The sequence below is a fragment of the Abramis brama genome, assembly GCF_963993115.1.
Source record: "Abramis brama genome assembly, chromosome: 3".
Taxonomy (NCBI): domain Eukaryota; kingdom Metazoa; phylum Chordata; class Actinopteri; order Cypriniformes; family Leuciscidae; genus Abramis; species Abramis brama.
The window spans coordinates 31,219,722-31,233,997 of record NC_139965.1 but is presented as its reverse complement, the minus strand read 5'-3'; the positions used below and the strand labels follow the sequence as shown (position 1 = coordinate 31,233,997).

General features: G+C 37.5%; 1 protein-coding gene across 9 annotated transcripts in view; it reads right to left on the bottom strand.

The window, feature by feature from the left end:
• Positions 1-4,058: 4,058 nt before the first annotated feature.
• dgkza (diacylglycerol kinase, zeta a) overlaps positions 4,059-14,276 on the bottom strand; it is a 105,366-nt gene continuing 95,148 nt past the window's right edge. For all 9 annotated transcript variants that reach the window (XM_084108214.1, XM_084108215.1, XM_084108218.1 and 6 more), the window contains 5 exons: positions 12,220-12,269; positions 11,007-11,127; positions 8,583-8,619; positions 8,237-8,336; positions 4,059-5,707 (listed from right to left, as the gene is read on the bottom strand). In XM_084108214.1, coding sequence (XP_083964340.1) covers positions 5,591-5,707; positions 8,237-8,336; positions 8,583-8,619; positions 11,007-11,127; positions 12,220-12,269 — 425 coding nt within the window. In that variant the 3' untranslated portion in view covers positions 4,059-5,590. The remainder of the gene's footprint in view (positions 5,708-8,236; positions 8,337-8,582; positions 8,620-11,006; positions 11,128-12,219; positions 12,270-14,276) is intronic.

Below are 14,276 nucleotides of genomic sequence, written 5' to 3'. Positions count from 1 at the left end.
GTAAGCATTTAAATGCAATACAAAAATCAGGAATCTGTTAGTAGCTGATTTGAACAAAACTAACACAAAAAAAAAGCAGTTTAGTGAAAATACTTTAAAACATAATCAACTTTTGAGGGGAAAGTACTGTTCGTTTTACACATTCACTCCAAGATAACTAAGTAGACCACAGGGGAAATGGGGGTGATGGAGGAAATCAAAGTGGGGTGAGGGACAAAGAGAAAGAAAGAGTGGGTTGAGAGGTTGGGAGGTTTATACAGGCTACATATTTTGTAGCAAACTGAAAAGGCAAGACCTCCTCCCTACTCTCCACAGTGAAACCTCTGTCTCACAACAGAGGACCAGATGGAACAATCACTGTTTGAATAAAAGAGAGTTCACAGCCACCACAAATGATCAACAACTCCTCCTCTCCCCGCTCTATGTCTCTTTAGATCCACGGGAAGTCATGGGAAAGCTTGCCAAATGGGCAAAGGGTGAACCAGCATGTGAGAGTTTGTCCATGAAAAGGTTAAAGAGTTGAAGATGAAGTCTGTGCTTTTTAAAACAGAAGTTTAGAGGTCACTCAGAGCATGACCAGAAGAATGGACTCTGCACTTCCTCTCACATACACACGCTGCTTCTCTTTTTCTTATAGCAAAAACAAATAAATATGTAATGAAAGACTACCACACAGACTTCTAAACAGTTCACAATTCACAAGAACCCCAAAGATTTTTTACCTAAGAGTGAAGATTCTATTGAACAAATAAATGAATCCTCCTGGCAATATTTTACAGCAATGTTTCACTTGTTAATAGAGTTAATGCTATCATGAACTAACAATTTATATTTTTTTACAGCATTTTTTTTTAAGGTTAACATTCATTTATATACATTTGTTCATTTTTAATTATTGTTCATTCATAATGCATTAAATAAAGTTAATTTATGCACTTTCATAAAAAAAATTAAGAAATTCTGTAAAGGTTTTGTTAAATGTTAGTTTAACTAATGTTAACCGACTGAACCTTGTTATAAAATGTTCCCAAAATATTGACACTCTATCAGAAGTCTAACAGAATCATAAATAAGAAGAATAAAAAAAGTAAAATATAAGTTTAAAAAAACCTAAAATGCAGGAAATTACATTTATATCAATACCATTTTTTGTAGGGGCGACCAAATGCCTCTTTTTTTTCTCCAGTTTATACCCAGGCAGCAGTTTTTGATTGAATCAACTAGTTTTCCTCTCAAAGAAATCACTGGAATAGAGTTGCGCTATGACTATTCAACCAGAAGAACTTGCTGAACATTGGATCATTCTCATCTATGGTTATTCCACATCATCAGGATCCTCCATTCATACCATATAGGGTGATAATTCAATGATTGGCTTCAGGCTGTGAGAGAGGCATGAATTATCAGAGACAGCAATTGCATTTCTCTTATTAATGCCTGCCTCTCATCTCTGAGCTGGCAACTCACTCTTGCCAAGACAAAAGGAAACTCAGTATCAGAGTCTGAAGGAAATGTCACTAATACATTCCAAGGATGATTCAAATATATTAAAATGAAATATCAGACACCAAAGCCTCACATCCATCAATCTATGTGGACGAGTGGGAGAGCTGACGTGTGCAATACAGAAGAATACAAATTCTTTACAGGCTCCTCAAAACAAAGCTCACATGCATATGCACGCTTTAGGTACAAAGGTGTAAGGGTTCCGTCCCAGTGACAGCTTTTGTACCTTTTTTCTGAGAGTTTATCATTCTATGTGAACAGTACAAAATTAACAGCAGGGTGTATGAAGGATTGTTTACTCTGAAGAGGTCTTTCTGTTCAACTGATGGATTAGATCTCATTCTGATTCTGTAGAATGAGCCACAAAATTCTTACTTGAAAATGATTCTTCAAGTAATGATGAGGACAGAAAGACCATTCAAGGTCCAATCTTTTAAGATGTGTTTTCAGCAACAAATGACCTTGCTGTGCAGAATGAAATATTCAGTATGCTTTATTATGTTAATAACCAGACAGTAACAAAATAAGATCACTGAAGAGATAAATATTGACTACATATTGTTACAGAACAGAAAATTCATAAAACATTTCTTAAAACCCAATATATTGTATTGCACTGGAACCTATGTTTCCTGCTTTCTCGTTATCAAAACATCTAACAAATTCTAGCTTTAAATTGCACTGAAAAAAAAAAAAAAACTAAAAAACTAAAACTAGACACAAATTAGTGTCAATGTCAGATAATTTTCCCTGTAAATCAAGGAAAGAGACAGTTATTCCTCTTCTTACTGCTTTCATGCATCTCGACAGCTAAAGGCGCAAGAGCTTAATTGAGTGAGAAAATACACAGCAACAAAACACATTCAGAAATTCAAAACACATACATATTACATTGCTTTGCCCTTTGAAAGTAAAAGTATTCTCATAACAGAATGGAAATTTCTCCAAAAATCAGATCACTTAAGTAATAATGCAGCATACATATTAAGGGGTGTTTATTGATAATAATGTTGACAATGTTCAATAGTGTCTCTACTATACGAGGTAAAACAGGATATTAGATGCATGTAATTAATGGTTGCTGACAGTGTATTGATGATAAGAGACGCTAAAATGAGCTATGCATTAAGAACTTGGTGTTAATAAGAAAGGGCATGTAAGGTCCAGGCCTAAATAGCTGATTGAGAAAACATGCAAAGCATGAATTATGTATAATGAAGTAATATACATAACCATAATCTGTTGGTTGGACAAAAATCACAGCAGAGGAGACTGAAGTGTAATATTATGATGCTGCCAGAACCACTCGCAATCTCCTCTGAACGTGCCAAAGAGTAGATGAATCAATAACAAAACAAAAGAACCATATCATTAAAAGTCTGGGTGATAAAATCTTAACACCAGACTAAATAACTCAGTGACAGTGGGCTTATGCAGGGACATAAGACTCGCTTGCCCTTAGAGGTGTTAGAATGATATGCTAAAAGCAGTCTACAAATAAAAACTGGCCATTAAAATATCCACTTTACTGAGTTAATAGTTGTGGATTGAGTTCATGCAGTAGACATCACAATGCCAGTCAGAATGCATAATTCTAATAATCAGGAACAGAACTGTAGACATACAAATATTTGTAAATCACCTAAGAAACCTGAAGGCTGTTAAATTTCTATGGACTCCATGTCAATAAAAGATCTATGTCAAATAAAATCCAAATCAATTACAAGTTTTACAGAAACAGAGAGAGAGAGAGAGAGAGAGAAGAGAGAGAGAGAGAGAGAGAGAGAGAGAGAGAGAGAGAGAGAGAGAGAGAGAGAATAGTATAGTATAGCCTATTGTAGCAAGGCTCTAGCATATTTTAAATGAGAAATAAAAAGTTGTAACAAACTGAATTTTGTTATATCATACACTCAATACAACTGCTTTCTAAGATTTAAGTGACAACATTTGTCCCAACTGTTACAGTACACAAGACAAAAAAGGCTCCTCTAAAAGTGTTTAGAAACTAATTCAAACATTTGGGGCAAATCTATGCCATCTGTCCTGCTTATTAGTCTGAAAAACTCTAGTTTTAGGATTATTATAATTATGAAGAAATTGAAACTCACAAAATTGTCCCTTAATCCCTCCAATCTCTGAGAGAGTAAGAGGTTAATGTAGGCTGTTTATCTCAAATAGTAGAATTAAATGATCAAAATTCCTTGGTAAAGGAATGAAGTTGGCATGATTGAATAGAAAGTACTGTTGGCTTGAAGACCAATTACAGTTTCAGCTAGCCCGCTAGCTTTGTTCTCTCTGTTAACCTGTGTCTGTCTGAACTACATCAAACAGCTTTCCCATTACGGGCTATTTAGTAACACCAATCATCAAAACCAAGATGTGTTCTTATCCTATACACATCACATGATCAGCCTTTACACTGGGGTTTCAGATGGAACATTATAAAAGGATTAAAAAAATAAATAAATCATGGACAACAAACCCAATTTTCCACACTATAAAAAAGTCCACAAACAAAAAAACCTTTCAGAATTAAAAAAAAAAATCGATCATTAAGACATATTCCATGTTTATTAAGACATGTCCCATGTAAGAGTTCAGTGAGTTCAGCGTGTATGGCATATGATGTCATTCATCAAGACTCCTGTCAAATAGCTGTCAGGGTAAAAGGGTTGAATGGATGGTTGTTTAAACACTCAAATTTTTCAATGTCTTACCAAAGAAAGAATAGAACTGAGCTAATGAAGAGCATTAAAGATGCTAGTGTATTTACCTAAATGCAATGTGTTATACATTGTGAATATGCATACATCCTGTATAATGCCATTTATTGTGTAACTTTGAAACCATATCATTAGTAGTAACCTTTCTGGACAAAGAAGAGTTTCATTCTGTGATGTAAATTACTGAAATACATTATAAATGACTAATATTATTAAATACGCATGTTTCAAGGCCAAAATATTTTCAATATTTATCTTTTTAGGAAAATAATTAGCATCCTAAAATCTTGAATCTGTACTAAAAAAAAAAAAAACACAACAAAACAAAACAATAAACAAACTCTAATAGAGTGTGTTGGTTTATCACAAAGAATTAAGAAAAATGCTGAAACTCCAATAAACCAAAATCTAATTTACAGAGTTTTATAATACAAACATGACAACACATTTTTTTTATAGCTACAAATTATATAAACATCTATTTACTTAAAAATATTGTAGGAAAGAAGCTATATTTAGTACATCAATTATAAATCCATATTATAGAATAAAGAAGGCAATCGAAGCTACAGTGCAAAATGCCCCTTAAACAGAAAGCTACTCGCATACATACATTTACAGTACCAAATGTTCTTATTAGAAACCGCACAGAAATCTATGAAAATGCAAAATCCTTCCAATAAACAAACCAGAAAAATAGGAAAACATTCCTGTCTTTGAACCATCCTGAACTCTTTCAGTGCAGAGGAATCTAGAAAGTTACATTATACATTAACAGGATACATTAACATTATAATTGAATGGCTCTACTGTTATTAGGAAATAAGTCAGCTATGTTGAAATGTTGTTTCGAGTTCCGGTTCATGTTCTGGACCACTGAACAGACTAAAGTTCAGCCATAACAGAGCAATACTGAAGCTGTAGCTGTAAGTGCAGCTGGAGCTTTCGCCATAGCCCTGACTCTACTGACACTGATGCCTCTGGAGACACACACAGCCCATGGGCATCTTTTGAGATCCTCATTCTATTCATCTAACATTCAGCATTGTCAAACTAGAAAAGCTAACTTGATGAGTGCATTCACATGGAGAGCATTCTGCATCCTGTTTCATACATACAAACTCTAAGATGTTTTGGCAGTGCAGTGAAATAAAAGACATTAAGTTCAACAGGTCATTCAGAGAATGATGATAAAAGCTAGGGACCTCTTCAGAGAGTTAAGTGTCCGACCGTCTCCCCTCTCTGGGAATGAATCCACAGTCCAGAGAGCCTGCGATGGGTATAGCGATACATTTTTGGTTACTGTTGTTTTGGCACAAAAAGGAGGACACTGGTTGAGGTGAAGGGTGAGAGGTCAAAGGTCAAACTGCAGTCTCCTGGTCTTCACGCTGGATCATTTGGTAGTGCTGGCGATTCTCAAGATATGCCGCGAGTTCTGCGTCTTTCGCCTTCTCGGCACGATGCTTTGGAGTGTCGCCCTGGAAATGAAGAGACGTGTTAAGTCCAAACACAACAAATGCTGGAGAAGTTAAAAAGAAAGTTGCCATAATTTATAATTAAACTGCTCTTCGTGAACTGAAGCAAAATACACAGAGAATATCTATGGTTGCTCCAGGCCTTAATTATGGATAGTTCCTTTCAGACAGATTTTTCATTAACAATGAAGAAGGGAAATCAAAGATTACACTGAGCCTCTATTGGTAAACATGTTCTCAGAAAACGCCTCTGTTTTTCCATGTTGCTGGTGCCAGCATTGCTCAACAGTAATTGTTGTTAATTGCAGGCAGGCCCGGTGCTGAGAGTCTGAGAGAAAGGCCCGGACTGTTCCTAACAGAGCTGAGAGCACTCAAACTGCCCGCCAGGCGCTTTCATTGTTGTGGCACAGATGAAGCTGCTTTTGTTCGGGAATATACAGTACGAACGGCCACCAGCACCCTTTCATACTACGCAAGTGTGGTGCTGCATCCCTCCATTTTCAGCCTTTCACATGCAGACAAAGCCAGTTCTGGAAAAGCTGTCAAAAACTACAGAGTCCTGTAGCAAGCACAATGGAGAATATTAGCCATGATGAACTAAAAGAGACGAGTTACACAGGAGAAAATAAAGCTTTGTGGTTGAGATCCTGATCCCCGCAGGGCATGCCGAACAGAAATATAATCAAACTTTTATAGTGCTTTTAAAAACCAGCATGCATTTATTCTCGTACAAGTCACAAAGGAGAGAAGGGAAAAAAATGATGGAAAGGATAATGGGGATGCTTATTATATAAAGACAAAGACAGATAGACAGAGCGTAAGAGAAACAGAGGAAACTAAGAAAGAGAGAGGGAGGAGAGTTGGAGAGGAGGATTGCGCTTCATCACAGGGAAATGAACGATGAGTCACTCTATCCTGGATATGATGTTTTCTGGATTGAATGAGTGCAGGATCCTAAGATTTGATGGAAACAGAGGGAAAGCGGAGCAGAAAAGTGCTGATGGAGCTGTTAAACGCAACAGACCACAGTCCAGGAAAATGGCAACACTAAATCAGGTCTTGTTCAGTTCAAGTCTGTCAGGAGCATAGGAGGACAGTCTCCCTGAAGAGAGCAGATGAAAATCATGGGATATCCTCTGAAGAGAAAAATCTCCATTTCGGTCTGTTCTCAGACCGTGTCAGACTGGTGACTTCACACATTTCATCTCCCACAACAGCACATGACTTACTGATAATTACATAGATAGAACTTAAGGCTGTCAGACAGACTAGAGTACATCTGCACCCAGGAGACTCAATCAGTACTGTCTCACACATTTATCAGATGGGAGCTGGGAAAGGTCCGTTAGACTGCTGTGAGCTTTAGAGCAGACTCTTACAGTAAGGCCCAGTGGTGCAAAAGTACAAAACTACAGGGGAAAATGAGAGCGAGCAAGAGCGAAGGATAGTACCGCTGAGAGTTCTAACCACAAATGAGATTTTTGTGCTTTGTGGAAAATCATTCCCTCACAGATCTCTTCAAATAAGTAGTTTTTAAATTGATGTTTCTTCTGAAAAGAAGAGAGGCAGTAATTAGAGTGTAGTGTATCTACAGCTGTGTGTAATTTTGCGGTACACCAATCAGAAGTGCTGCAGGAGAGCTTGAGTCTCTTGGCTGGCTCTGTGGAGGTGAGCGGGGGAGAGGGTGGGCTGCTGGGGGGAAGAATGGCTCCTTGTTTCATGTGGAGGTCTTAGTCAGCACTGACTAACAGAGACGTTCAGGGATAGAGACCAGCTGGAGGGCTGGAACAGATCAAGACAGATCCAAAAAGCCACAAACTTCTCCAGTGAATCGGCTTGGCATGAATCTGTATTCAGAGCTCACCAAAATTATTCCTTCCTAAATTCCCATATCAAACACAAACTTCTGACAGGACGTCAATAGATATACTCAAAGCTATGACATTATTTCCCCTTCTGTTTTGTCAGCATCAGACATGGGCTGCGTTTCCCAAAAGCATCGTAAGCCTAAGTTGATCATAGAGACCACTGGTGGCAATTGTTCTACGATCAACTTAGGCTTACAATGCTTTTGGGAAACGCAGCCCTGGTCATGAGGCTTTATTCTGTGCTTGTAAGTAGACCTCTAAAAACATTGAAGGGATGTTTTAGCCAAAAATGTCATTTACTCGCCTTCATGTCGTTCCAAACCCCCAAGACTATGGTTAATCTTCTAAACACAAATTAAGATTTCTGTACCTCCATTGAAAGTTCAGCAAACTAAAACTTAGAAGATTCAAAACAGGTCATAAAGGCATCGTGAAACAAATCCATTTGAATCGAGCAGTTTAATCCAAGTCTTGTGAAGCGATACATTTGCTTTATATGATGTGTTACAAAGATTAACCAAGTCTTATGGGCTTGGAATGACATCCGGTAAAGGGGAGTAAATGATGACAGAATTTTCCTTTTGGGGTGAACTTATTTAACTTATTGGGGTTTAACTTACCCAGAATCAAACATGAACTGTCTTTCTCTACATGTCTATCTCACCTGTAAGTCTGTCTTCATGAGAGATGCTCCCGCCTCCACTAGGTAATGACAGATTGTCCTATGACACAACGAGGCCGCTTTGTGCAACACCGTCTCTCCGCTGAATAAAAAGGGAAGAGATAGAAAGACAGAAAGCGAGAGAGAAAAGAACAGACAGAAAGAGAAGGCAGAAAAACAAGTTGGAGGAATAAACAGGCTGTTAAAAATGAATCTCAAGATAATTCCTGAAAAAGCTTTTGAGTGAGCCAGGCCTGACTATACTATCATAAAACAAAAGCCTGATCCTTTCCTGTCAACAGATAAAATGGCATCAATGTGCATTATAGAATGACAGAACAGGCCTCACTTTTCTCTCTCCGTTACATCCAGAATATCGGTGGGTGCTGTGGAAAAAAGAGAGAGAAAAAAAGAGAAATTAAACCTTGCACTAAAGCATGTGCCCTGAGGTGATGGTGTGTTGCTTAATGAAGAGCTGTAAAAAGCTTGCGTGGGAGAGAGAGATGACCTGCTTCACACATCAACCCCCTACACACAGCACAGATAATGTGCATAACAGCGACTGAAGGCAAAGTAGCAAACAATACCAGTCAGAAGTTTGGACACACCTGAATGCGTTTACGTTCAGAGACCTGTTGATCTAAAGGCCTGGACAGAGACAAACGGTGACAAAGGGTGGCTATTTTGTAGAATCTAAAATATAAGATAATCCATTTGTCATAGTTTTAATGATTATATTATTACTACCTTTCACACTTTAGAATAATAGTAAAGAATAAGTAGGTGCATCCGAAAATGTATACAAGTATTGTAAACAAACAAAATCATGCATGTTTGTCTGGGGTGGGGATTCAAGTCTGAGATCACGCTGAAAGTCTAGGGCCTGGTTTCACAGACAGGGCTTACAGTAGATTAAGCCAGGAGGATTAGGCCTTAATTTAATTAGGACATTTAAGTAGTTTTTATAAACATGCCTTAGAAAAAACATTACTGATGTGCATCTTGAGACAAAACAATGCCACTAATATATATATTTGTCAGTGCAAGTTGCTTTCAGTTAAAGCAGCTCAAACATGCATTTTAGTCTGGGAGTAGCTTAAGTCTGGTCTGTGAAACCGGGGAAAAGATTCAAAACATGTAATTAACTGTTAAAAAGATATTGAAAGAATTTAAACAAAGAAACATGATAGAAAATTAATATGATATTTTACTACATTTGATCTTCATGGGAACTAAATAGACTTTTCACTTAAATTTCCGTTTTAATAATATAATTTGTATTTAGGAAATTGTATAAATTCAAAAAATGCAAAATACAAGTTTTCACTAGTCACTAGACTTCTGGAGAGAGAGAGAGAGAGAGAGAGAGAGAGAGAGAGAGAGAGAGAGAGAGAGAGAGAGAGAGAGAGAGAGAGAGAGAGAGAGAGTGTCTGAACTGGACTGAACTGGAACAGCACTGTCACAAGTGCTTTGACAGTCAATCTGGACAAAACCAGAGTCATGGTTATAAAGGACAGATCCTACAGCACAGCACTAGCTACAGTTATCTGGGCATCAACATCAGCGCTTCGGGGGGCTTCCGTCTGGCTATCAAAACACTGAGCGAAAAGGATCGGAGGGCTTTTTATGCTATAAAGTCACAAAGTCAGTGAAATAAAATTACCCATTAAAACGTGGATAAAATTATATAATTCAATAATAAAACAAATAATTTTATATGGATGTGAATTTATTTAGAAATTAGGGTTTCTCATAGAAAAACATTTTAGAGGTCCACAGAAGCACTTCCAATGATGCCTGCAGGGATGAATTAGGCTTATACCAGTTGAACATTGAGGTCCAGAAGAGATGTGTTCAGTTTTGGCATCAACTCCATCAGTCCGCCCTGATTCATTTCAATATAAAGCCCTCCTTGCCAATGAAACCAGACTCTAAACACATTTGCTCTTCAACTAGTCCATGAAACAACTCTTGATTGACTACAGCTACAACCCCAAAACTTTTATTAAAGAAATTGACAAAAATCTAAAAGTTACTCTTGACAAAACACTAAAAATAAACTCCAATGTTATTCGATCCTAAAGAGAACCACAAAATTGGCCAATTATTTATTAATTAAACAATTTAAAGAAAGACAAACCCTCCCCAAATACAGATTAAGTGACCAAGATCTAGAAATAGAAAAAAGGAAAGCATACAGAAACATGGACACAGAGAGAGCAGGGGTTCTGTAGACACTGTGATCTACAGCAAACAGAGGATGAGAAACACTTCCTCCTCATCAGTCCTAAATACCACAATTTAAGAGAAACATTTCTCCCTAGATATGAAACACTGATTCCATCATTCAACTTAGTGATACTGAGTTAGTGAAAATGCCTTGGAGAAAATGATAGGACAGCTGCAACTACTGCTAAATATGTGTTAGTCATTCACAATGTTAGACATGGTTAATTCACTGAGAGACCCAATTTATGTAGATGGATATCATTTATTTATTTACTAGGCTATGCTATGCTATGCTATATTATGTATGTATGTATGTATGTATATATTGTGCTACACAGCCATGCTAATAAAGCTCATTTGAAATTTAGAGAGACTGCTGATAATGCAAGTTTCACTTTACTCTTTCAAAGATCTACTCCACATAATTTACATTGATCATTCAAAAGAAAGAACAAGAGGCATAAAAACTGCAGAGACAAAGACATTCCGTCTATGCCAGAAGCATTTTAGAGATGTTACAGACATGTGTTATGTGATCATTTACCATTATCAATGATGTATCTGACAATCTCCTTGCTGCCCACTTCCACAGCATAGTGCAGTAGGGTACGGCCCATAGGGTCCTGCACACACAGGTCTGCCCCCATCTTATGCAGCTCCTTCAACTGCAGAGAAAAAGCTGCCAGTTAACCAAACCAACACTGAGATAAACATCCCCAAACAATGGCAAACCAAAGAGAGCATCATTATGGTAAGCCACATGGTATCCTGATCACTGAGGCTCATTAATTATTCCAAAGTTTCCACACAGTAATTCAAACAGAATCTAGTGATGGGCTCAGCTGTGCTCAAGGGCACAAGTTTGGCTGAAGGCTGATGGCAAACGTGCCAGTGATAGTCTCAATATTAGGTTCAAAGGACCTTTCGGTGCAATAACACCCAAAATCTGTGAGAAACTTGCCAGGACTCTTTTATACACCACAGAGAGTTTGGGCTTTAAAAAAAATACTGCCATTATCATCAGTCCAGTGAGTCTAGACAGACTAGTATCATCAGAGGTTCTTAAATTATTCCTCAGTTTTCAGTTGGAGGATGATGAATTCTTTCCTGATGATGAATGAACTGAGAGGAAAGAGGAGACACCATCTAGAGAGAGTCTATAGTTCTGCATCTTTCATGCGAGTTTAAATGTCAGAGAGAGTGTTTATTGCTCTATGGTCCAGCTGTAAGGACGCTGAGATGCTTAATTTAAAGAAAACGCATTGGTGCAGGTAAGGGTTGCGGTGTACATCACTGCCTACTGCAACATGCCAAACATCTTCATTAATATTTGAAATGTCCTCTCTTCTTTGCTCTGTACCATAACAGGTTTGGGGCTGGATATGAGAGATTATCATTCTGGGGAAAGCCTGTTTGGTCACCATAGAAACTAAGAACGAGTGAAAGGTCAAGAGAACATGCAGGATCATTTATCTGGTTCCGCCTCCGCTCTGCAAGATACTTGACATTTAATGGTGAGGTCAGTCCAGCGTTAGAGACGACAGAATATCCTTTAGGCCGAGTAAACATGTAACTAAAAACACACGGATTGCTTTCTTGCATATTAAATTACTGTAAAACACAACATTCAAGCTATACTCATGTTCTTGCAAGTCATTTTGTAAATAAAAAATAAAAATCTGTCAAAAGTCTGAGAAACCTAGAAGGTGAAAGGGCGAGGTTTTTATGTGCTTAATGTATTTCAATTATGCTCTTACCTTCTGGTGGTCCTTCATTTTCACACATTCGATTAGATTGTCTGCTGACACTGTTAAACAAGAAAGTACTTTATTAATGGAGATTCAAGCATATTTTTTTCTTTTTTATACAGTTTTTGCTGTTTGTCAATTATTTGACAATAATAATTGTCAACTTGTTTTGATCATTTTTACTTAATGATTAAAGCAGACCGTTTACCAAGATGTAATGTGATCAGATGTGTGAAAAATATGTAATCAGCATTAGAGACTTCTCCAGAGTTAATGGAGGCCATCTTAACTGATCTTGAAATTATTTTGATGTTATTACTCAACTAAAGTGTAACTAAAGCAAGAGATTTAGTAAGATGAAATGTGACCAGAACAGTATGTCAGAACAGTATGTCATAGAGTGACCAGAACAGTATGTCAAAGAGTATATTTTTTTCTTTATTCTGTAATTTTTTTAAATCTACTGTGCCCATGTTTACAGGTGATCGTCTTACGAGTGCAAATGTCACTAACAACATCACAACTCCCCCACTCCAAAAAAAGAAATAAACCAATGAAGAACAAAAGAAAGATGGATATGCAAAAAATGTCTTAAGAGCAGGTAAGTAGCTTTTAATCATCTGTTGTTTTGTCTCATTGAAAACAATTGGACTAAAAAAACAAAACAAACATCTATTCATGTTATATAAGGTAAACAGTGAAAACTATTATAACTTGGCTAATAGGCTATTTATAGGCAAATTGTTGCCTGCTGTTGATTCATGTTTTAGTCCATGCATTTTCGCTTTCCCTTTGACCAACACTCTCTTTTCAGTTTAAGGGTAATTTGTGATTTCAGGCTACTTCGACAACTTGCACTGTAATGACCTGACCTTCTTTCCTTTATTTACAGACATGACATGAACACGCAAGGATGAATGAAGTTTCGAGGTTCCTGCTAAATCCACCCGCTCTAAAATAAATATAATTATTATAGGCTTACAGTAGTGAAATTATGGTTTGGAAGATGGATTTACTCACCATTTAAATGGTGTTAAATCTAGAACAATTTTGAAAATGTTACATAAAGCAAAGACTGAATCTACCAATCTGAAATGTGACCAGATGTGTGAAAACTATGGCATTAGAATAAAAAACAAAGGCGGAATTATTTATAAGAAGATTTGTAAAGCTGTGATACCAGAAAATGTGCAAATACTAGAGTCAGTTTCCTCATGACAATTGATGACTCCATTATTACTTAAAGGTATTATTATTCATAAACTGCCTGCATGCACAAATCGCTAATGCATTTCTGTTCAATATTCAGTTATTCAGAGTTACACAAGATGATGTTCTGGTTATTTAATGCTATAGGAGCAGACAGTTTAAAAGGGAGTAGAAATACGATTTTAATTACGGGTGTTAATCACATTTGCTGATGCTGGCTCTGAGGGTTCAGTCTCAATATGCTAAATCTGTGTTCAAAGCTTCGCAATGCCCTTTGTAGATTTGCCTTCCTAATCCAGCAATCTTGTGTGTTGCTTCGCAAACCTCGAGAGGTAAGAAATGAAAACACCCAGCTGGAATGTTGGGCTAACACGCGCTGTAGAGAGGACTGCGAGGCTAAATCTACGCCTGTGTCTAAAGATATGCCTGCTCCAATCCAGCTCTGAAAACTCGGCCACTTTATGGAATTGAAGAGTCTTTTTTCCTGTCTAGAGAAAAAGCGTGCACAGGGCCAAATCAGGTTTTGGAAATGCGTTCCTCCTATGCTCACGCCAGGAAGCTTTGGAGCTAGTGCTGAATTCTAATGTGGATCAGTGTGAGTGATGATAACCTGCTCTGCCTCGTTGCACCGCACAGACTGTGAGACAGACCTTTCCTTCCCCTACCAATGCAAAGAGAGCAGAAAACACCACAGCCTTGACACATGCCCTCTCCCGACAGGCAGCGGCTCGTTAAAAGGAACAAGAACGAAGACCAAGGAGTGTTTAACACTCAACTTCCACCTTCTATGAAAGTCAGAAATGATTCACTGAGCAAGAGCTGCTCCTCAACTATATGTAGTGACCCCAATTTGCTTC